Source organism: Papaver somniferum, chromosome 1, assembly GCF_003573695.1.
Source record: "Papaver somniferum cultivar HN1 chromosome 1, ASM357369v1, whole genome shotgun sequence".
Taxonomy (NCBI): domain Eukaryota; kingdom Viridiplantae; phylum Streptophyta; class Magnoliopsida; order Ranunculales; family Papaveraceae; genus Papaver; species Papaver somniferum.
In genome coordinates, this window is record NC_039358.1 from 174352407 (window position 1) to 174378994 (window position 26588).

The 26588-nt window shown below is 36.4% G+C and overlaps 1 protein-coding gene across 1 annotated transcript; it reads right to left on the minus strand.

The window, feature by feature from the left end:
* Positions 1-8006: 8006 nt before the first annotated feature.
* On the minus strand, positions 8007-11059 carry LOC113308426 (U-box domain-containing protein 7-like). The gene is made up of 2 exons (XM_026556889.1): positions 10259-11059; positions 8007-9004 (listed from the first exon to the last, which is right to left on the minus strand). Exons 1-2 carry the CDS (start codon positions 10777-10779, stop codon positions 8155-8157), a joined length of 1371 nt encoding a protein of 456 aa, XP_026412674.1. The 5' UTR covers positions 10780-11059; the 3' UTR covers positions 8007-8154.
* Positions 11060-26588: the final 15529 nt, after the last annotated feature.

Below are 26588 nucleotides of genomic sequence, written 5' to 3' on the forward strand. Positions count from 1 at the left end.
GGCTTTCCATTAGCACGGTGGTGCGGCTGGCATGGTTGGCATGCCTTGGCGCGAAGATGTGGCTGGCATGGCTTGGCATTGGCACGGTGGTGCGCCTGGCATGGTTGGCATGCCTTGGTGCGGAGATGTGGCCGGCATGTCTTGCCATTGGCAGGGTGGTGCGCCTGGCATGGTTGGCATGCCTTGGCGCGGAGACGCGGATGGCATGGTATGCCATTGGCACGGTATGCCATTGGCACGGTGGTGCGGCTGGCATGGTTGGCATGCCTTGGCGCGGAGACGCGGCTGGCATGGCTTGCCATTGACACGGTGGTGCGGCTGGCATGGTTGGCATGCCTTGGCGCGGAGACGTGTCTGGCATGGCTTTCCATTGGCACGGTGGTGCGGCTGGCATGGTTGGCATGCCTTGGCACGGAGACGTGGATGGCATGGCTTGCCATTGGCACAGTGGTGCGGCTGGCATGGTTTGCATGCCTTAGCGCGGAGACGTGGCTGGCATGGTGGTGCAGCTGGCATGGTTGGCATGCCTTGGCGCGGAGACGTGGCTGGCATGGTTTTCCATAGGCACGGTAGCATGAGAATTAGGGTTTGGTATAGATGATGTCGGTCAATGCTAATGCTAAGGGTTCTGCCGTGACACATGTATATAAAAAAAAGGTACCCTGGTAATTCTTACATAGGCATGCTGATTGACTCAATAAATGCGCTAGTGGTCGTAGTGACGTCATGTCAGATATGCGGTTTTACGATTTTAACCTTAAGCTAAAAACCACCATCAACAACACCATATTTCAATTATACTAAAAATATAATGCGTAAAAGAAATAACACAGACACCAGAAATTTTGTTAATGAGGAAACCACAAATAAAGAAAAACCCCGGGACCTAGTCCATATTTGAACACCACACTGTATTAAGCCGCTACAGACACTAGCCTACTCCAAGTTCACTTCGGACTGGAATGTAGTTTAGCCCTAACCAATCTCACACTGATCAAGGTACAGTCGCGTTCCTTACGCCTCTGAATCCCAATAGGACTCTGCGCAATTCATTCCCTTAGCTGATCTCACCCACAACTAAGAATTGTTACGACCCAAAGTCAAAAACTTGATAAACCAATATGTCTCATACAGAAAAGTCTATTGAATAGATAAATCTATCTCCCACAAAAATACATAGAATTTTGTTCTATCTTTTGATAAATCAAGGTGAACAGGAACCAATTGATATACCGAACTTATATTACCGAAAAATAGCCTAGTAATATCAATCACCTCGCAATAATCTTAATCTTATGGTAGAGAAACAAAATATTGTGGAATCACAAACGATGAGACGAAGGTGTTTGTGACTACTTTTTATCTTGCCTAACGGAGATTAAATCTCGAACAAATCTTAGAGAAGATAGTACTCGATACGATAGAAAACAACAAGATCAGAACACGCAACTACAGAGAAAATAGTTGGGCCTGGCTTCAAAATCCCAATGAAGTATTTAGGTCGTTAACCTACTGGGTTTTGGAAAAACCTAAGGTTAAAGGAGAATCGACTCTAGTCGCAACTAATATCACACATGAGGTGTGGGGATTAGGTTTCCCAGTTGTTAGAGTTCTCCCTTATATAGTCTTCAAATAAGGGTTTGCATTCAATGTTACCTAGGTAGAAAAGCATTCAACATTCACCGTTGGATTAAAACCTTATTAGACTCAAGCTAATATCTTTCAACCGTTAGATCGAACTTAGCTTGTTACATACAAATGAAAAGTGACTTCATTTAGATACGAGTAACCGTACCTAAACGTTTACACCTTGTTGGCTCAACAATAGTTAACCGAAGTTAGCCATATGAACACTTTCATATCAACCTTGTTCATATTAACCATAACTAGTTCAAATGACTCAAATGAAACTAGTTCTAGAGTTGTTCAATTGTTTATATTCTCATAGAAGTATACAAGACACAATTGAAGCAAAATCGATTTTGATTCACACGAATCAATTCATGAACATTATAGCCACGGTTTGCAAAATATTTCATTCCTTATTTTATAAATGTATTAGTTCATGAAAAAATCGATTTTAGAACATAACCTACTCAACTCAAGTATGCAAACGGGTACACATACCTAAGTGGCCGGACTTGGCCTGGGTTCGCCAGTATGCGAAAGGGTACGCATACTGTCGTAGACCACCAAACTGGGTTGAATTCCCGGACTGGAACTTACGCCGGTACACATACGGGTGTGTATACTTAGTTCATGGACTTTCAACTAACCAACCAGTACGCATACGGGTATGCATACTATGGTTCCCGAACTTGGAATAACTTGCAACAGTTAGCATACAAGTACGCATACAGTTTTATATCCATTCATGGTTAATTGTTATAAACTCCCATTTAGATCATTGAAACATTCTTGGAAGACAACAATAGCTGTCTCATACAAACTATTAGCTTCAAAGCAATTTTCAAGTGATCGATAGATCAATACGAAACATTCCGAGTCTACATCAAATGACTGTCTCACACAAATCATGTAAGATGTTACCAGGCGATTTTCACATGATCATCTTTTTCTTTCGCCAAGAATATAAGATGAACTTGGTTAAAGCGAAAGCTTACCAACACATATTTCGAGAAATATGTAAGCGAGTTAAACTCAGCTCGAAATATCAAGTGTGTATAATTGAAGTCTATATAACTATACAACTTTTGTATCAAATAGGAGATAGACTTTTGAGTGATAGATGAGTTCAAGTCTCCACATACCTTTTGTTGATGAAGTTCCACAAGATCCCCTTAGTATTTCTTCGTCTTCAATCGATGAACGCCATGAAGTCTAAATCTCAACTACACTTTCTATCTTAATCCTAGGTTTATCTATAAGTATACTAGATATCAAGACTTATAGTTTTGGAAACTAAATTTGACAAACAAGCTTGAGATAACAACACTTGCGAGTTCGACCGAGCAGTGCTCTAACAATCTTCCCCTTTGTCAATTTTAGTGACAAAACTATCAATACATATGGATTACAAAATAAATAAACTTTGTAGCTTCTCATCCAAATGCTTGATTTCCTTGGTTCTTCAACATTACTCGAAATCTTCGTCACTTCCACGTACTCCAGTGATTCTGAACGTGTTCAACTCAGTATTATAGCTGTTGAAGATCCTTAGCTATAATAATATATAAAAACAAGATGTTTTCGTATTGTTATACAGTGTCATAGTATTATTACACAACATCAAAGTCCAATTGCATCACAACTTTGACAAAAATACTATGGTGATATGTATCACTCTTCCTTAGTCAATACTTCATCTCATAATGAAAACCACTTCCCCTTACATAATGATCCGTAAACCATATGTATTTGTAGTGTGAACTACACAATAGTTCTCCCCCTTTTTCTCAATATAAATTGGAAAAGGTACGAAAACTAGCGGGATCATAATGAAATTCTCATAGAGATACTTCATGACTAAAAGAGAACATATCAACTTTGTTTCGATGATTTCACATAGTCGAAACTTAGTGTACTCATCAAGGAATTTATAAATATACAAGATAACTCCTACAATATTCCACAGCCGCATTCCCCACAAAGATTTGGCAATTAAGCACAAGTCCAATTAAGAACTCTCCCCCATAAAATGTCATTCCCGAAAGAATAATAAGAGCGACCTTACTTTTAAAAGAAAGTAAGGATTTCTTTGGACATTAACAAATTACATGAAACATGAATTTGTATCCAGAAACTCAATTAAATTAACCACAAGAGAACCCATGATTAATTTAATCGGAAATGCTCAACATAAGAGAACTTACGGAACTTTCACACAGAAGTGGATCAGGGAAAGATCAATACTGCGGAATATACAAAGATTTATTCTATTTTCATCAATATTTGCATAATAATACCATAGACTTAATCTTTGTTATCAAAAGTTCATTCTATTTTCCATCAATATTTGCATAAAGACATATAATAGACTTAACTTTTGACATATATGGGACAATCATAGTTCACGGACGTAAACACATATATCCAATAAAAATATTTTTGCAATATACCAATAAAGATTAATACTGCAAAATCATCTTCCAAATAAACTTTAGAATTTAAATAAATAAATCTAAAAACATTGCAAGATGAAAATCGTTGGCAATAGCTATGTGTAGTCACAATAATTGCTATTCCAAACTCTAGTTATCCTTCTTAAAACACAAGAATAAATTCTCATAATAAGTTTCCTAGACATCAAGACCTTTGAAAAATTCTTTATCTTCCCCGAACTCCTTGTATTGGAACATAAGGTTCACGAAGAAAGGAGTCAATTCCAACAAACCTTCTTGATTGATACCGAACCAGGGCCTTCTGATTCAAGAGTCCTAAAAACAATAGCCTTTATTTGTTGTATCTCCTTTCTTATTTCCTTCAACTCTTCAAGAACATCAGAAAACTTCTGAAGATTTGAAGGGACATCCCTTGGTTTCCTCACATTCCTCCTTTTTCTTTTCAAGGAAGAGGGTACCAGAGATTTATTTTTTTCCTTCATGATTGATGGCTTAACAATCATATTAACCTCTTTTCCATCAGAAGTCATAATGCTTGGAGTCTCCATACAAATATGGGTTTGTGAGAGAAATTCACAAAGCAAGCTCTACAAGCAAACTTGTGATAAAAAGAGCTTTTCAAGGAAGGAGAAAGGAATGTGGGGTTACAGAACCTTTATACAAAGTAAGAAGATTCACGTACGAGCAACTCACAACCCTAAAGAAGGCAAAATTGTCGATTTTATCCCTCGTTTAATGAACAAATAAGGAAACCTCTTTTCAATACCAATCTAGGATATGAAAATATCAACCGAATTCCAACCAAAATATTTTTTTCTTTCTTTAAGACCTGAAAGTGCTCAACTCTTGTCTCTTTGGGATCGGTCACTTGAGACAAGATGCACAACCAACACAATTAAGCTATGTTGGGATGAACAATAATCTGTTCACCATGACTTTTTTGGAAAGAGTTCCTAAAATCCTCTTTCACAGAATGTTTATACCATGTTCTTTTCTGTAGTGGTCTAACTTTTTCTTTAGAAATTAACTTCTTCGGAGAAGAGTTGAGTTTACATACCTCAGACGACTTCTGAACAAGTTTAAGCTTGTTTGCTAATCGATTTGCTCTCCGTTGATGTTTGTTGACATATCTTACTTTTTGCTTGTACTTGAAGCAACTAAAGAGTCTGTGACCCTTAATAGTACAATAAGAACAATGTCAAAGTGGAGGATGGTTCAGACACCATAACGGAGCAAGCTGCCAGACAAATTGTGGTACCTGAAACATTAGAAATAGAATTTCCAGTAGACAGAGAAAAATCCATTTTATCCTCCAAAATAGTTGAAGAAGTTTCTCCAGGAAAAATATCAAGATTTATGTGAGTATTGCTATAATTATCAAAATAAATATTTTCAGCAAGGAGCGCAACACTTGATTTTTCATCTTCATTCAACACACCAAAAATGTCTAACACACTCAACATCTTGTTCGTGTTGGGAAATCAAAGTTGATTATTATGGTGATCCATCCATGCTTTCTATAGTTTTGCCCGACATAGAGGTTTTCTGGATCAGATATGTGGGCACAATCTTAAAAGTTGTAATTAATGAAGGAGACTAAGCTGATAAAATGTGCTTATAAATTGAACTCATCTTACATTTACAAACAAGGGTTATTTGGTTTTTGATATTTACATTTTGACAAACTTTAGTGTTTAGTCTAACATTTGTCCAGCTTTGCGTTTGGTACTTGGAAAAAACGTTGACCCGCTTTGACTGTTTATTCCCGGAATTTAATTAATTTTATAAAATAAATATATTGTAAAATACTAAATTTACAAGTGTACCCCTGAAGTAGGTCTAAGATCTGATGGTTATAATACAAACACATTAATGTACGGTCCTGATCTGCAATCTATTCTCAACTTCTATCGACAAGAACTAGTCGCAGCAGCAGCTTATTCTCAATATCAAAATCAGCTGTAACAACCTTACTCCCTCAGTATACCATTTATTTTAGTTGAGATTTCGAATTGTAAACTAACCCACATCTCATAATCCTTCACCGACTCTCAGCAGTCACTATATTCACCATTGAGCAATAAAAATCAATGGAGTAAGCTAGGTTCTTTCTTTTAGTTGTACAGATAGAGAATAAGAAACAAGGTTGCACACCTCTTTAAGCTTACTCTCTCATTGCTATTTGCAATTCAAACAACCCAAGCTTCATTAGTTTTCTTAACACATGACCACTATCAGCATCATCAGATCCCTTTCTTCAACTGATTTTTCACTTTAATTTTCACCCAAAATTCATTTCGAACTCAATGTTTCTGCTCTTGTTTCCAATCCAAACCAAATTCGTATCCAAGTTCCTTCCCTATTGGATTTGTAAAGAAACGGTCACTCTGGCATTTTGTCGAACAGTTTATAAGCGTCTTGCTAACTGGTTATGGAGATAAGTTTGTTGAGATTCTTTTGTTTCTTATTAGTTATCTTTCGCTGGAAACTTGAATTCACACACAACCATCTCTCCTAACGTTAACAGATTTCATTTATACCCATCAAGTCAGCCACAATCCTTAATCTAATACACCACCACAATTATTTTTGGTTTTTTTTTCTCTTCTTACTTGTGATTGATCGAAAAAGAAGAAGGTGTTGCTTTAATTGGTTATGACAGAATGATCGATAGATTGAGGTTGGGTTTGATGGCAGTAATCTAGGGTTAGAAATGAATGTTGTGATTGGATTTGGGGGAGAAACAGACTAGATTTGGGAGAGCTTCTTCTTCAGTAAGGTTTTTGTTTGAATCGGTTTGTTGGGTTATGCAGAATGATGGAATTTGTTCACAGGGTTATGCATAGAAGAGGAGAAATTGATTAGATCTGGGGTAGTTGCTTTTCCAATTGAGCTTTTGGTTCATGGGTTATGAACAACGGAAGAAAATAAATTAGGGCGTTGGAGAGCCTTTTTTGTCAAAGTAGAAGGGTATAAAAGTAAACTAGAATAGTAATTTATTTTTTTAATAATTATCAAACAGAAGTCAACATCTAACTGAGTCAAAGAGGGTCAACATTTTTTTCAAGTACCAAACCCAAAACTGGATAAATGTTAGACCAAACACTAAAGTTGGTCAAAATGTAAGTACCAAAAACCAAATAACCCTACAAAAAAAGATGGCTTCTCTTAAATATAGCCCACACATTTATTAACCATAACCCCAAAAATTTAAGTTAAAATGAAAAGCCAAAAATTAAAATATTAGCAATTAAATTTAAATGTCCCTCTTACTCAAAATCAAAATAAACGGGAACTTTTTTCTTAATCATATTTATAGTTAATTATTATTGTTCTTTTAGTATTCTCACAAATTGAACAATTGTATATAAACCGTAATTCTTATTTTCCGCCTAAAACAGAATAAACTCTAATACTAATTTTCTCTAAAATAATTTTTTCTTAATCATGAATAGGTTAAAATTGATCCGAGTGTATATTCTAATTGTTCTCTTAAAAAAGTTCCACAACAACATCAATACTAAGGTTTTGTTGGTTTCCTATGACCATTCTCCTAAAACTCCATAAACATAAAATAATCTATAAAACAAAATCTCTAAGATGATCTATTTTTCTTCTCAATCATGATTACACTAAAATTGATTGAGGGTATCGATTCTTCTTCAAAAACATTAACTATGTCAAATATCTTACGTAAATTTAAAAATTTAATCAGATAATTACCTTCTATTTGTTGTTGTTGATATTTATTTAAAGATATAATGATTTTCTTATTATTATAATTATATATAATTTTGTAGGCTATGTAAAATGAAAGTCTGTTTGGTTAGCTTAAACACTTATTCAAATGGGTTATGGTTGATAAATGTGTGGGCTGCATTTAAGAGAAGCCAAAAAGATACGCTTAAAAAAAAAATCTACAAAAAAAAAAAGATAATGCATCTTATTGTTAACACAAAAACAGGGAATTTTTCCGAATAATTTACAAGCAACAAATACCACAGCCCGGAGCGGGTACCAAAATTTCAAAGAACTTTTGAAAGTCGAGTTTGTCTATCACAACACAAAGCCCTCAATAAGGCAAGCTTTTAGAACTTGAGCTAATAACGTAAGCTTTAATCTTAAGAGAATCAGCACCACCGTTGGCTCTTCTTGTAATTGATTCCATGTTCTTATCTAAACTTTGTTTAACCATTTTCTTTATAATTTTCTTTCCTTCATTCATATCTTGTTGGTTTATAGGCGAGCCTATCACAACGTCGATTCCTGATTGAGGACCAGAATGAGCTCCTATTCTTGTTTGCCTTTCATCCTTGAACCATTGCAATATCTTCAGTGACCTTTTTTGAGCTAAAGGACTTCCCAGTAAGGCTACTTCAAGAAGAACCGGAACAATTCCTAGTTGAGCCATTTTTGTTCTTTGTTCCGAACATTGATGAGCAAGGATCATCAAAATGTAAGCAGATAACTCTTGACACTTTGGTTTATCATCCCATGTCATAATTTCAATGAAGCATTCTGGCACCATTGAATCATTTTCAATAGCTTTTTTCCCCATTACAGTAACCACTAAGTTCCCCAATATCGCTAATGCTTTATCTGCAACTTCTTTATCGGATGAGAAACCCATTAAGGTATTTACCAGACCAGTTGAAACCAATGGGCCTACATTATCTAACATAGAAGACAAGTTGTATAGAGAACCTAAACAGGTTTTCTTGGAATCCATTGCGGAATCTGAATCAAGAATTGATATAAGAAATGGGAGAATCTCACTAGAGGAAATTGGGAACTGGGTATTGGCCAAGGACGACAGAGATAATACTAGTAATGCAAAATCATGCCTTGTCGGTTCATCTTCATTATCGACGTTTCGTGGCAGCTTCCAAAGAATTCCCGAGTCCACCATGACAGCTTTGTTACTGTTTAAACAGAAGCAAAATATAAAATCCTGAATTAGTAAACTAATTAAAAGGACTTCAAGCTATTTTTCAAATCTCTAAATGCAATCTCATAACACTGATAAAAATGTCATTATGTTTTCAATTAGTATTCTATTGGAAGTTGGAACATGTTGTCTGGCTCTAACCAAGATTAGTAAAGAATCTTGAATATTAAACTATTCTTAAGTTTGAATTTCAATTGTTTTATCTTAACTGTTCCTTTTGGAGGGAGAAAACATTTCAAAACTACCTAGCTGGTTCCTACTTGCTCCGATGATGGTGTTTCATAGACATCCACCGCATATTGCGCGGCCGACCTTTCTTATACACGATCGAAGAACTTACTCATGGGCCATTTTTTTAACTATAAGAATCTTCCAATAACAGAACTGGCCACCAATAGAATCATCACTATCACTATATATTATTATATAATATCTTTATTTTTCGTTTCTTCATCAATAAATTTCTTCTTTACCAATCAAAAAATAAAAAATCTTTATTTTAATTTAAACAATATTGACCACAATAAATTAGTAAGATTTACCAAAATAAGCTCGATATTGTTTGCAGGTCAGCTAAATTTTTCTCATAATAATTGGTTTAGATTCTAATTGTGGCGTTTTGAGCTATAATACAAATGCCTTGTTAATGTTGAACTGAAGTAGAAAAAATTGTAGTCAAAGAATAGACGAAGCACAGTACTAAGGGTACTACTGTCATTAACAAATGCTAGCGTCCAAGATGCAAGATTACCTAAGCAGATCAAAACCTAACGAATCATAGCACATTATTCTGTGATTTCCACCATCCCACCATGGAAGGAAAAAAAAAGTCAAAAGTGCCTCCTAGATAAGCTTATCCGTACGATTTGGTAATTTCCAACTACCCGGCAAGAGCATCAGATTCCGGTACCTAATATTTTTAGGTCTCCGGTGAGAGACACAGAAACTAAGTTCACCAAGTGCACGAAGAATAAGTACACATTGATTAAACCGCCTTGAACTGAAACTAGGAAAGCTATAGTCTAGCGGTCACCCAATGTCACAGGTTCGATTCTATGGTTTCCTAACTCTTAGAATTAAACCCATGGATGCATTTCCTAACTCTTAAAATTAAACCCATGGATGCATAAAAACTGTGAACTGGTTAGATTTACAATAAATAATGGAAGAAAAATAAGATTAAAATGGAGCAGAAAAAAAAAAGGGATTTAAATAAGTAATTACTTACGTGTAAGTTCCATTGGCGAGTTCGATTAGAGCTTGAATAGCTAATCTCTTACGGTCAGTGATATCCGAATCAAGCATGGATAGAAGAGGAGGAATAACACCAAGTTCAGCTACTAATGATTTTCTCGTCTTCAAATTTTCCTTGGCTAATCTCTTTATTTGCTTAGCAGCTATTTCTTTTTCTTCCCAACTACCAAAGTGAAGCTGCTTAACAGATCTTTTCAACAACACCATATTATTTGTCAGCGCAGACATCTCTTCGTCAATTTTAATTAAATCCCTTAGTGGATGATGATTTTCTATGCTCATCATCATGGTTTCTTCTTCTTTCTGGTTTCCTTCTCGGACAGTTGTTACAACGACTTGTTGCTGCTCGTAATGATGTTCTGAAGATTTGGAGTAGTAGTGCTGCTTATTCGTAATGGTAGTTCTACTACGAAGAAAGAACTTTTGAATTCGAGTTAAGAATCGAAGTTTTGTAGTGTACGAGAAGAACCAAGTGGAAGAAGAAGTGGTTACCATGTCTGATGCTAATTGTACACTAAATACACAAGAGAAGAGACAATTAAGGAAGACAGTAAAGAATTGTACTTAACACAGTCACACTTCACAGCTAGGTCTTATTAGAGAGAGAGATGGAGATGGTGGAAGAGAAGAGAGCACATGCAGAGGCCCGTAAACAGAGGGATTTTAAAACTTGGGAACAGAGAGACAGCCAAGGATTGGTACTATCAAAAAAAGATCTATAGAATTAATTTTGTAGTTAATCACGATGATATTATAGTATATTCTGTGATCTCTCTGTTTTACAAATGGGACAGTCACGCGTACATGTAATTAAAGTCCAACTATGGGAAAAAAAATATCGGTACTATTATTAGTACTAGACCCACATTATACGGTGATATCAGTAGTCAAGCTAATATTTCCCGCCAAAATGTTAACTCATGAATCAATTGCTTGTTTAATTACAGTAAGTTGATTTAAGTTATGAATGGTGGTAACTACAAATTAGCCTAGGTTAAAAAAGTTCTCCGATTTGTAGCAGTAAATATGTAACCATAAATATTATCAGATCAAGTACAGAGAAAATGTGGAAGTTATACAATTTCATTGATGAGGGGTTATGGGGTTCCATTTATCACTAGTTAGCAGTACTAACTGCCTGCTTCCACAGGAGTGGGATGCACGGGGTCCATAATCAGTCAAAAATTATGGTATGTACCTGTGACTTTCCGTGAGTTGTGTTTTGAAATTATTGATCATCTCCTCCATTACAAAAATACGGAGTACTACGTAAAATGAAGCTAGATATGTTAGTACTTCCTCCGTCCCACTATTAAGTGACATATTTATTTTTAGATTTTGTCTTACTATTAAGTGATTTATATCACTAAACAAGGAGATATTTCTAAAATTATCCTTTTAACTGATTATAAGAAATATAAGAAATATGCATAATTTGATAGACATGTTTATATTTGTTACGTAGGTGTTTTAAAATGCTTTTCAATGGTATGAAGTTTGCGAACATCCGTGGTGTAGTTTGAGAGATAAATCATTTCAAAATTTCACTAGTTATTATCCACAAGGGTATAATTATAAAAAATGCTTAAATATATTCTTTTTACTTACTTGTCTTAAAAATTGTGTAAACTTGAACTAGGTCACTTAATAGTGGGACGAAGGGAATAATAATTTTTTTTCCGGTGCTGTATTATTAAAGCAGTATATTAAACGTGGTGTTTGTGTGTCTCCTCAAGTGGGTGAGTCATGTCTACATTACGCTACACATATATTCAACATTGATCTGGGCTTCAAATTTATTGCAACATAATTTGTTTGATAAAATACAACAAGCACACTGGACTACTCTCATTAATAGCAGCTAGCTTGTATATGTAGTTGGTTAGAGCGTCCACAGTGGTGCGAGTATAACCAAAGACCAAAGACTAAAAAAAAAGACCAAATTTGGATTTAGTCCGTCATATGGCGTAGTGGGAAAAGAGTATATTTGGTCGTGCGTTGATAAACATTACGCCTGGGATCAGGCGTTGGTAAAGATAACGCCCGAATGGAGCGTTGGTAAAGATAACGCGCGAGTGGGGCGTTGGTATTGTTCTACGCTTCACAAACAAAAAAAACAAAAAAAAAAAAAAAAAATGGGGCGTTAAGTATATCAACGCCCCATGTAAGTTTTGAAAAAAGAAAAAAATGGGGCGTTAAGTATATCAACGCCCCATGTAAGTTTTGAAAATTTGTGAAAGTGGGGCGTTAAGTATATCAACGCCCGTTTCATGCGTACATTATATCAACGCCCCATCGGGCGTACATTATATCAACGCCCCGTTTCAGGCGTACATTATATCAACGCCCCGTTTCATGCGTACATTATATCAACGCCCGATGAATGGCGGAGATTATATCAAAGCCCGATGTGTAGCGGAGATTATATCAACGCCCGACTATATTTGGATTTGGTCCTGATCGCAGACCAAATTTGGTCTGGATTTTACTCTTTGATCAAATTTTGATCGATGGTTCGTCCCACTACGCCAGCCCACTCGACTGAAAATTTGGGTTTAGTCGTCCATTGCAATTGCTCTTAGAGAATTATCTCTCTTTCTTACTGGAGTCTAAACTATCAGAAGGTGGTCTAAACGTGATCTTGATATCTGTAGTTGACAATGTAGAGATCTGAGAGTAACAGCACAAACCAAAATGATACCAGCCAAAAGTCACTGATATCACACACACTCTTCAAAATACAAAGAATATCTCGCAATCAGCAACTAGTGTTCGCTTTTTGAAAAAGTGGACTCAATAATTAATCTCTTTTTTTCTTCTTGTGTTCTTCCCCGCCCACCCTCAACTCAAGTTGATGTCGATCTCTCTCAGAGTCGGACTACTCTCGATACTGAAACATGACGCAAACACTTTGTTTGTCGTCGATCGTATAGATGTCTTACGTGTACCGCACTAGTTTAACTTATCTATGTCATCTACCGCCCATGCTAAATTCGTTGGAATCTCCAAATTTCGTGTGTCGTATCATTAAGAAACGCCAACTGGTCGCGTTATTGTGTCATGACACCTAGTTAATTTGCTGCTGTTAATTCTTTCGGGTTATCATTCAAATTCATTGTCCAAAAGTTATTTTGGCAAGCCAGGTTTTCAAATTTCAAGTTAGAAGTTCGAATTTACAAGTCACAGTTGATAATCACTTTAAAACATTACACTGTACGTTTTAAAATGAAAATGTTACTGGATATTCAGCTCATGGTTGAGGTTAGTCGTAATTAAGCTAAGTTTGAATCCTTTGTAAATTGAAACCGCAAACATTCAAATTGAAACACTATGAGATTTGGATGGGGGAAATCAGGGGGAGACCCAAAAAAAAATAATATTCTCATTGTCAAGTCCACAATTAATTTTTAGTTCCATGACACCCATAATTATATGAAATTATTAAAACTGTCTACATGACGGATTATGCATCCGCATGACAGGTTATGCATCAGGAGTATAATTGGCAACGCAACTTGGATATAACATATCTAAAAATCCGTGCCTTGGAATTTTACAAATGTTATATCGTTGGAAATCTTTTTAAGAGAGCTGCGCAACGAGTACAAACACGCATATCAAACTTTTGTTTTTCACGAAAAAATCGGAGGTGATCATTATTTTAGGCAAAATTTTCGAAAACTTGATACATAACCATTATGCAGCCATCAAAAAAGATGCATAACACGTTCTGCAGACGCATAACGAATTATGCAACCATTTTCTCCACTGCATAACACATTATGCATTTGGATAACAAAGTTATGCGTCTATAACAAGTTATGTAACCATTGTTTTGGTTGATTTTAGTGCATTCATAAAAAAATTGATGCATAATGCAGTATGCATCCAAATTTACGGATGCATATCAGGTTACGCATCTATTTTCTCGATGCATAAAAGATTGTGCAACAATTTTCTCGATGCATTATGCAGTCATATTTCCGGATATGCATCCATTTTCTCGATTGCATAACATGTTATGCAGATATTATTATAGGTGCATAACGTGTTATGCAGCTTTTTTTTTGTTGGTTTCAATACTAACAAAAAGTAGCTGCATAACGTGTTATGTAACCATTCTCTGTACTGCATAACAAGTTATGCAAAAAAAAGGCTGCATAACTTGTCATCCACCTACAATAATAGCTGCATAACATGTTATGCAACCATTTTCGGGACTGCATAACAAATTATGCAACAATTTTTTTTAGATGCATAACACCTGCAGCACAACCAACTCACACCAAGCTCAGCATCTCAGATTCAAGCTTCAGAAATCCTTGGCAGTGACATCAGTTCCCTGTAGTGGGCGTCCTCGGGTGCCTATAGGGTGATGGAGTGTTGGTAATCTCCAAAAGAAAATAACTGGGCCAGCTGTTGAGATGTGGATATTAACATGTAGATATAGATTGGCAAACAAATGGTGCGCCAAGTGTTGAGAGTATAAGTGGAACGTGTCCACCTTCCCACCAAGTCCTATTTCTCTTTTTTACACAAATTTTTTTTTCTTAATTTTCACTTCATCATTTTCGGGTGTTCATGTACAAGACACGGCTTCGGGTAACAAATTTGTGAGAAATATGGGTGATTGAAGAACACAGATGAAGACCTTCTCCAACAGCAACAAGAGATCGGAGATTTGGGTTTACTAGTTGTTTCCATGGGTTTTGAGAGCCTTGTGAAAAATGGTGTTGGATCGATGGTTGTCGATGCAAAAAATTGGGTCATACGTCACCGGAATTGTGTGCTGAAATATTAAACGAAGACCAGATTTTGATGTCGTTCAAACAAGTGATGTATGTAAATCTTTAATTGAAGTCTTGGTGGTGATTTGTGTTGTGTATGGAAATAGTAGAGCTAATAATGGAGACTACGGATAAAAATTGGATGAGTTCTTTATGATGTCTTCTTATCGACTTCGGCAACTGATGTATAAGGTAGTAGTCTCTTCGGATGACGATGGGATCTGGTGGTGGGTTCAGTTTAACTCGATGGTTGTTTGGAAACTCGATGGGGTTTTCAGAATTGATTAATTCTGTGGTGGTTGAAAACTCACTGGAAATCACCATCATCATGATCTTTCTCCACCAATTTTTAGATCTGCTATTTAGTTCGCCATGAGAGAAAACATATTTTCTGATTTTCTTCTGATTAGTTTCTTATTCCTTCCTTGCTTTGGATCTCGAGAGACACAGAGAGATACAGAGAAGAGGATATTGAACTGTTAAAAAAACGGGAACAAAATTCTAAAAATTCTGGTTTTAGGAATAAGTTTTACCGAAGAAATGGGTGCGTGCCTGAACTTTTTTGTCGGTGGATTTCACAGTGTCCAAAATCTGAAAAATGGGTGTGGCTGTAGTTTTCACATTCGGATGCAAAAAATACGCGAGTCGTTGAGCCAGTGATGAGATCATTACGTACAAGATTTGATAATAAACAAACATTTGAAACTAGTAATTTAGGTGATAACTAGATCCACGCTGACATGACAATCTACCAGGTGAAGAATTTCCACTACGTGCTGTGTTTAAGTGTTATGCAACGCTCATGCTTGTCTGCACTCTGCAAAACTCCTGCAAATGCTTTGCTGTTTCCTCCGTGAACCCTAACTCGTCGGCTTCGGCACCTTTTCTGTTAATGATTAAATTAATATTTTCTCTTCAGACTCCTCCTCACGTGCACTTGCTATGCAGCTGGATCACGAGACACCACGAGGGCACGAGATGATGATGGTCATGCACATAATGGAGGACTGGTTGGTTCCTTTTTGCATAAACCTTACACCCACTTTGGCAATTAGTTACATGTCCCATTTACTCGACTTTTAGTTTAAGTGAATCTCAAATTGAATGTAACCAGTCTTGATTGCATCACGTGCATCATATACTGCAAATTACAAAATAATTCTCCAAAATTACACTAAAAATGTGAGTTACATCATCCGGCCCACACTTGGTATGGAATGGTTTAGTTGCTAATAACAGTTCCTATGGTAATGAACAAAAATAAAAATTTGTTGAGCCATGTGGATGAATAAACTGCATTCTCCACTATGGGAAACAAAACAAAATGAACAAATCTCATATTTTTAGGGTCTCACTATTGATTTTATTAACATAAACTAATAAGAGTTAGGTCCATTAACGATTTTATTTATATAAAGTAATAAGAGTTGGGCCCCATGAAATATTAACTAATAAAACAAATAATAAAAAATAAACCTTAAATATAACAACCGGGTTTTGGAGAGAGAAAAGCAGGGGGCGTTTTTTCTTCCAACGCCAGCGCTCATCCTTCCAACTCCAGCGCTCATCCTTCTGACGCCAGCGTTTATGACAAGATCGCGCATCGTTCTCTCAAACGCGCGCTTGTTGTTCCGACTCAATGTTCAAACCAACAGATTTGATGCTTTGAACATCCATTTTTCATGTTTGTTCATTCCATAATGGAAGCAAAAAGAACAAACTTTGAGTTTGTTCATCCCATAGGAACTGCTCTAAGGAGTGTCATTTTTTTAGTGGATTTCACATAATTCCACTTCCTCGAGGATTTGGATTAACAAAACACTTAACATGTAAGATCAATATAATTTGTTTCTGATAATATATAGATTTTCGATAAGCTGCAGACCAGAGAAAGCAACTAAAAATTCAATTTCGATGTAGCAACCACAATCTCAAACGTGATTTTTATTTATATTTCTTTATGAACAATAGAGAGTGTAGCGTTAGTTGACAATGTTGCTCTCATGCTATCTCACAATTTCAAAGTTACTTTTGTACAATCCCAAACGACAACGAATTTGTAGCTACTTGATATTTTCTTCTTAAACCAAACCACATAGAAATCTATCAATGCACTTCTTCTCTCTCATCATGTACGACTGCTTCTCTCTCCCTTTCACCTGACTTCTCACCGTCTCACCCTCTTCCCCCTTCTTCTTTGTGTTTTCTTATTACCGTTGCTTTGTCTGTAGTGTTCTAACGGCTTTTTCTGCCGGATTCTTCAGCCGATAAATCTCAAAAAGCTCTGATTTTTTTCATGATCCACTCATCTCTTGTCTCTATTGCTACCTTCCTCGTGCTCATTACAGTCGTCACCAACCTTACTCATTAATCTATGGCAGAAATCACAGGAATTACAATATTGATCTCACAATCTTTGGAATCACTAGTTCGGAACCCTCAAGATTTAAAATCACAGGAGCTGTACCGGATTCAACTATCACTACAACCTACACTCAAATGCAAGGAAACTCAGCTGTAATCAATTACAATCACTCTGTCAAAAAGAAGACCCTTGAGTTAGATCACGCCAGATTTATTCCTCACCACTTTGACAACACTATTCTCTCTAACCATCACCTTATACCAATTCATGTGAACTTTCCACCCAAATTTCATCCTAATCCCAGTATCCATGCCAACTCCAAGTTGTTTAACAGTACTCTCTACCACGATTCTAGTCCTGAGGATTATCATAAATTCAATCACCCTGTCTATGATACTAGTATTTAAATTTCATGATCCCTAGTATTGTTACTCCTACTCTCAACCTTAAAACTCTTCATTCAAGTAGTAAAGTCTATCAACCTGATCAAAATCACCTTCAAACACCTAAACTACAGGCCCATACCCTATCACCTTATAACAATCATCCTAAAAATCACCTTATGAATCCTCACATCACCCACATTCATACCAGATATACTTTGAAATATACATGTCATAAACATAAGAAGGTAACTTTACTTGGAAGTCCTCATCTCAATCACGAGATGAACAATCACGGTTTCAAATATTCTAACATACCCAAATGTTTTAAACTTCCAAAACCAAAATAAAATATGTTTTTACCAAACACCAATAATCAAAACAAAAAACCACACCATCAATTTCATAAGTTCAAAACAACTACCAAAATCAATGTTCATCTCTTTGATCTGATGGCTCTAGAGCAAAGAAATTGTCAATATCACTTACTTCCTCTGTTGCTGAGTCCAGCTCCGAGTTCCCTGGATGACACTGCGAGTTCTGCTTCTAGTCATCCGAAATTGAGGGTGGCTGGTTACGAGTCACTAGCAAAGGAACCTGGTGTCCAACAACTGGTTCGGGCTGCTCAGGGTTAACTGGATTGGCATGTACAAGACTAACAAGATCAGTAGAAGCAACACCATTGAAATTTGTTATAGCATGTGGTTGTGTTGGATCGGTGGTTGGTGGTGTTGGATCGGTTGCTGGCTGACCTCCCCTAACAAATATCTCCTGGACAATGAATCCAGTAACAGGACAAAGTGCATCCAAAACTGGAAAATGCATAGGCTCATCCTCGCGCCATGGTCGTGCAACCAACATTCGAACAATCCGTCTTGCACCTGCAAGAAGAGTTATATATTGAAATCCAACCCTACTAAGGTCGGAAATAAGAAAATGATCTGCTACAACTGCCACGCCCTCGTGCACCTTGAAAGGACCATATTTGGGATGGTATGCATACATGATCCAATCATAATCTTCAGAACTAGGCCTGGGACACTTAACAACAAGAGAAGGGGGAACATTAACATCTTCATCCATAACATCAAGGGCGCCATTAGCATCACCTTCCTGATGTTCCCTTGTTTCTCCTCTTCTGCCAGATCCTTGGAGACTGCTACCACCAACTTCATAATTTTGCACCCGAATCTCGAAAGTATTACTAGTATCTTGATTGATTGGCTTGGGCTTTGGCTAATTGAAGAATTGAGTCAATCTCTCAATAGGAGAATCAACCAAAAGTTCATGCGCAATTCCTGGTGTCCCACCTTGTTGTAGACACTCCCCCCTTCACATTTACATTATGTTGTATGTCTTCCAAGTACCATGCAAAACTTTCTTGAAAGTCAGGAGACTCACATCCTTGAGGGAAGGCGATTCCATAAGGCAAACAATCAATTGCATACTCATGTGGATACCAGTGAATTCATGGCTCTACATCGACCTCAAGCATCACTTTCTTCCCTTTCTGAACCTCTTTCTTATTATCATCAGACATATTGGAGACTCTGATAAAAAAAATTGTGTTTTGAAATTTTGGGACAATGAACTGCAAGTTCTCAATAAATTTGATAGGGGAGAAGAAGTTTTGGAGAAAATGAAACTGTTGCTGAGAAAGGATGGGGATTTTATAATTGTATTTATCGTTTGGAATTGTGTCGTGAAAAAGAGGGGGTCTAACAACCACACTCAATATTTCGCTTAGCAATCTGTATGGACTAACTCCAATATACTTTTAAGAGAATCAACTAGTCAGTCAGACCCAATCTTAATAAAAGAATATCAAAGAGTTATATCTCACTTTCTCGATTCAATACTTACTCAAAAAAATAGAAATCTGCGAGTCTAAGTGAATACAAGAGAAACTACTTGAACGGTACCAAAGACCAAAGTTCAAGGATCAATCAATTTCAATCAACAACCAAAGGTTGGATTTCCCAATTGATCGATTCAATGCACAACCTGTGATATTTCAATTATATAACAAAATATAATGCGGAAAAGAAATAACACAGACACCAAAAGTTTTGTTAACGAGGAAACCGCAAATGCAGAAAAATCCCGGGACCGAGCAATGCTCTAACAATCTCCCCCTTTGTCAATTTTAGTGAGAAAACTATCAATACATATGGAATACAAAAATATATAAATAAATTTTTGTAGCTTCTCTTCCACATGCCTGATCTTCTTGGGTCTTCAACATTACTCGAAATCTTTTTCACTTCCAAGTACTCCAATGATCCCAAAGGTTATAAGTTTAGTATCATCGTTGTTGAAAATCCGTAGCTATAACAACGAGAAAACAAAAGTTCTCAGTCATTGTTACACATTGTCATAGTATTATTACACAACATCAAAATTCAATTGTATCACAACTTCGATAACAATACTATGGTGATATGTATCACTCCCCCTTAGTCAATACTCCATCTCACATGGAAACCACTCCCCCTTACATAATGATCCGAAAACCATATGTATTTGTAGTGTGAAATAAACATTAATTCTCCCCCTTTTTGTCAATAAAATTGGCAAAGGTACGAAAACTAGTGGGATCCTAATGAAATTTCCATAGAGACATTTCATGACCAAAAGAAAGCACATATCAAATTTTTAGATGCAATCATATAGCCGAAGCTAGATGCTTTCATCAAGGAGTTTATAAAGATACAAGATAATCCCTATATTCCACATCCGCACTCCCCACAAAGATTTGACAATTAAGCACAAGTTCAATTAAGAACTCTCCCCCATAAAATGTCATTCCCGAAATAACAACAAGAGCGACCTTATTTTCACACGAAAAGAATGATTTCTTTGGACATAACAAATCACATAAGAATATGAATTTGAATCCAAAAATACTCAATTATATTAACCACAAGAAAACCCATGATTAATTTAATCGGAAATGCTAAACATAAGAGAACTTACGGAGCCGCACAGTATATACATAAAAAATATGGATCAGGGAAGATCAATAATGCGGAATAGACAAGGATTCATCCTATTTTCCATCACTATTTGCACAATGACATACAATAGAAATAATCCTCGTAAACAAAAGTTTTATCCTTTCTTCCATCAAAATATGACATAAAAGGCTTTAACTTTTGTAATGTCAAAAGTTCATTCATTCTTTTATCAATACATGCCTATCGACATATGAACGTCTTAACTTTTGACAAGGTATGGGACAATCATAGTTCACGGACGCAAAGACACATATCCTATAACAAATTGCAATATATAAAACTATAAAGATTAATACTGCAAAAATCATCTTCCAAATAATTTTTAGAATTTAAACAAATAAACCTAAAAACAATGAAGATGAAAACGTTGGACATAGCTATGTAAAATCACAATAATGGCTATTCCAAACTCTAGTTATTCTTCCTAAAAACACAAGAATAAAAATTCTCATAAGAAGATTTACTAGACAAATAAAGTCAAAGTTCACTGAGAACCTCATACCTTTCAATGAATCCGTCAAAGAAGGTATCACTGATTTCCTTTACTCTCTTGACCGCAGAAACTCCATGTTGGTGAGTTAGAACATTGACTTTACGATCAACAACCCGAGAAAGCTGTCTAGCCTTGACACAATCCATGATGAGCTTCTTTTGATTCCGTATCAGAATATTCTAATTAGCAAGGATTCTGGCCTGACCATCTAAGAGTTGGTTTATTTGCAGTTGAAGATTTGCAAACTCGACCTTTAAATCATTCTGAAAACGAGTTAAATCCTTGACAAAATCATCAATTCAAGAGTTGTGATCCTTTCTTTCAAGCGTCTTCTTTAGAACCATCTCTTGATCGACTCACGTCCTTGAGTGTCTTCCTCCATATCAAGATGCACAATCTCTTGAGATTTTGCAGAGTTCTCCTATGAATTTTTTGTTAGGGATGGAATAACACAATATAGAGTATATATATATATATATATATATATATATATATATATATATATATATATATATATGTGTGTGTGTGTGTTTATCAACAGGAGAACGAACTCTTGTTATGGAAACCTTATGAACTCGCAAGAGGAAGACACGGCGTTTGTGGACCGGTAGCAAAAAGAACACAAACAACAAAAAATATTATACAACACACTTGAGTCTTTCTCAATCATCATCCTTGCATCTCTCAAGTTAGAAACAAGGATAAGGATATCAGGTGGTATAGTGAGAAGTAATCCACTACGATTATTGAGGAAGGAGTTGTACACATCATCTGAAAGTTTGCCTTTTGTGTTTTTTTCCGTTCTTCGGTTGACTTTCATCCCAGATGAGTGGGAACCAACCTGTTTAACATCTCTGTCAGAAGGATTTCTCTGAGGAAAAAATCTAGGACCTCTTGAGATTGGTTCAAGAGGATCAGGGTACAGAGAGATCCATTTCCTAGACTTAGATTTACCAGACTTATTCTTATAAACACGGGGAATGTGTTCATTAGTGGCACAAGAATTTATACCATTGAGATGAACTTGTAACCTGTGACGATTTCTAGAAGAGAGATCATTTTTTAAGGATTCTGGTATTCTGTGGGCACGAGATTCACTGTAGAAGTCGTCAGAAAATTTACTCCATTGATAGTAGAAAGAAGAAAATTATGAAGATTAGAAACTTGTTTTCTCCTAGCAAAACAATGAATAACACAGTGATTTTTCCCCCCACAAATGAACAGGTTCGTGGAGGAGAGACATTAACTGGAACCTGTTTTAAATTCCTAGCTGTATTAGAAGTTTGCAAGTCATGTGATCATTTCTTGACAAAAACTTCTTTTGGAAAACATCTCTTCATGTGTTGTAATTCAAATTGAGAATTAGTTGGTACAGAAGAATTTTTCCTCAAAACAGAGTTTTCCTTTTCCAAGGATTTGCACTGTTCTTGGGCTAGAAAAAGGGATGCTCCTAGTTTCTCTTTTTCGACACGAAGTCTGTTTAGATCTGATGAATGCGCCTCGATCAAACGTTTTTTTCTAATTGAATATTCCTTGACAATATCCTCAAGAACACTAATCTTTTCGCGCTGTAGAGTAGTTTCTTGAATAAGTTTTTCGATATTGTTAGAGAAGGACACAATTATATTATAGAGTTCCCGTTCTCGACCAAAAGACTTTTCAAATTCATCAATAAGTTGAGCATGATTCTGAAAATCAAAAGCCTTAGTAGAATTTTTTGAGATTTTGCTGAGCTCCATTTCAGCTTTTGCGATGGTGTCAAATGTCTTATTAGAGGGACATATATCAACATTTTATAGAACTGCATTTCTACCTCGGGATTCGGAAGAATCAGTTAAGGAATAATCCTTTGAGATGATCCCAAGACATTTGGCATTGTTAAAAGCTTTGGAAGGCATCTTGGTATGCGTATATGCCAGAGATGAGATTCTGTCCACATACTCAGATTGCTACAAACACAGACTTGTAAGGTCTTTAAACGTGTTTGCCTGCTCTGATACCAATTGAAAAAGCGGGGGTCTAACAACCACACCCAATATTTCACTTAGCAATCTGTATGGACTAACTCCAATATACTTTTAAGAGAATCAACTAGTCATTCAGACTCAATATTAATAAAAGTATATCAAAGAGTTATATCTCACTTTCTCGATTCAATACTTACTCAAGCAAATAGAAATCTGCGAGTCTAATTGAATACAAGAGAAACTACTTGAACGGTACCAAAGACCAATGTTCAAGGATCAATCAATTTCAGTCAACAACCAAAGGTTAGATTTTCCAATTGATCGATTCAACGCACAACCTGTGATATTTCAATTATATAACAAAATATAATGCAGAAAAGAAATAACACAGACACCAGAAGTTTTGTTAATGAGGACACCACAAATGCAGCAAAACCCAGGGACCTAGTCCAGATTGAACACATACTGTATTAAACCGCTACAGACACTAGCCTACTACAAACTAACTTCGGTCTGGACTGTAGTTGAACCCCAATCAATATCACACTGATCCAAGGTACAATTGTGCTCCTTACATCTCTGATCCCAGCAGGATACTACGCACTTGATTCCTTTAGCGGATCTCACCCACAACTAAGAGTTGCTACGACCCAAAGTCGAAGACTTTAATAAACAAATCTGTATCACACAGAAAAGTCTACGGTAATAGATAAATCTGTCTCCCACAGAAATACCTACGAGTTTTTGTTCCGTCTTTTGATAAATCAAGGTGAACATGAACCAATTGATAACCCGTACTTATATTCCTGGAGAATATCCTCGAATTATCAATCACCTCACAATAATCTTAATTGACTAGTGAAAGAAGATATTGCGGAATCACAAACGATGAGACGAAGGTGTTTGTGACTTCTTTTATATCTTGCCTATCGGAGAAATCAATCTCAAGCCAATCTTACGATTGTACTCAAACACGATAGAAACAGCAAGATCAGATCAGGCAACTACAAAGAAAATAGTTGGGTCTGGCTTCACAATCCCAATTGAAAAAGCAGGGGTCTAACAACACCACCCAATATTTCGCTTAGCAATCTGTATGGACTAACTCCAAAATACTTTGCTAGAGAATCAACTAGACAGTCAGACTCAATCTAGATAAAAGTATCTCAAGGAGTTAATATCTCTCTCTTGATTTGATTTTTACTCAAGCTAAAAACGATAGCGAGTCTTTATCAAATACAAGGAATAACTTGGACAGTACCAAAGACCAATTTCCAAGTGTTAATCAATGAAATCGACAACCACAAGGTCGGATCTCCAATCGATTAACCTTTAACGCACAACCTGTATTATTCAATTATAAAGATAAACAATATAATGCGGAAAATGAAATAACACAGACACCAGAAATTTTGTTAACGAGGAAACTGCAAATGCAGAAAAACCCCTGGACCTAGTCCAGATTGAATACACACTGTATTAAGCCGCTACAGACACTATCCTACTCCAAGCTAACTTCGGACTGGACTATTGTTGAACCCCAATCAGTCTCCCACAAATTCAAGGTACAGTTGTACTCCTACGCCTCTGATCCCAGGATACTGCGCACTTGATTCCCTTAGCTGATCTCACACACAACCAAGAGTTGCTGCAACCCAAAATCGCAGACTTGATAATGAACAAATCTGTCTCACACAGAAAAGTCTATCAAAGGATAAATCTGTCTCCCACAGAAAAACCCTAGGTTTTTGTTCCGTCTTAAGATATGAAATTAAAGGTGAACATGAACCAATTCATAATCCGGTCTTATATTCCCGAAAAACAGCCTAGATTAATCAATCACCTCTCAACAGTCTTACTTGAATACACAAAAGGACGTCAAGGAATCACAAACAGTGAGACGAAGATGTTTGTGACTTCTTTATCTTGCCTATCGGAGAACTCTCACAATCTCAAGCCAATCAAAGATTGTACTCGTACGATAGAAGATGCAAGATCAGATCACACAACTACGATAAAAGTAGTATCGGTCTGGCTTCACAATCCCAATAAAGTCTTTAAGTCGTTAACGTGGTTTTAGAGAAGAAAACCAAAGGTTAGAGGAGAATCGACTCTAGCGACCGCACTAGTATCACACAGACGTGTGGGGATTAGTTTTGCCCAATGCTAGATGTCTCCTATATATAGTCTTCAAATCAGGGTTTTGCCTTAGTTACAAAGTGTAGATGGTGGATTTTCGACAAGGGCTAAAATCGTAAACTAATAATTATACGAAGCTCAGATCCAGCAATCAGACGTGAGTATTGAGACACGGGTCTCTCATCGAATTCTCAACGGAGAGTACTTTCTCTCAGAGTACATGTAGATATGTAGTCTCACGACTGGACAACGACATATCTCATGAATACTGAACACTTTCAGTGATTATTTCTATATAGTATCACGAGATGGACGGCTCCTAGACAACTTGCTCTGCTAGTATAGAGCGATAACGTCTTCAGGAACAAACAACGAGTTTACCCTGACTATATAAAGGATATGACTTACCGACAAGCTCATATCGGGATAATTAATGCTCCTAGACAGCTTGCTCTGCTAGTATAGAGCCACAAAGTTAATTATTCCTAATTAAGATTAATTCTGCCGTGACATTCACTACTGAATTCCCAGAATAATCTATTATTGCTCCTATTCCATGGTCGAATCCACGACTGGTCCCATGGAATGGCAATAACAATTGATCCTATTCCATGGTCGAATCCACGACTGGTCCCATGGAATGGCAATAAACAATTGTTCTGATTCTATGATCGAATCCACGACTTGATCTCATAGAATAGCAATAAATATATTATCTCATTACTCTGATTTCATGATCGAATCCACAACTGGTCTCATAAATGGTAATAGATAAATATTAATTACTCCGATTCTATGGTCGAATCTACGATCCCATGGAATGGTAATGCTCACTTTATTATTATGAATTCGTAGTCGAATCCTCAGCTGATCTTATGAATTAATAATAAACATCTTATTACTCAGTTTTGTGAATTATTCTCCACCGAATTCCACAATTAGTAATAAATAATCAACAACCGGGCGTCTGAGCTACCTCTAAGTAAGCCCCGATTCAAATGGTGAAGGTGTATTCAACGACGATACACTAATAGTCACCGCACGAACGAGTATTTCAAAATACAACGAAACGATGAACCTATGCAAAATAGGGAAGAAAATAATAAATAATTAAAAATATTGACCAGGGTGCTGGGAGCACGGACACACGACC

Bases quoted from the DNA above. Each gene is read 5' to 3' on its own strand.
- LOC113308426 (XM_026556889.1), bottom strand. From the start codon at position 10,779: ATGGTAACCACTTCTTCTTCCACTTGGTTCTTCTCGTACACTACAAAA. The intron at 9,005-10,258 runs GTAAGTAATTAC...CTGTTTAAACAG, and splicing joins CTCGCCAATGGAACTTACAC to TAACAAAGCTGTCATGGTGG.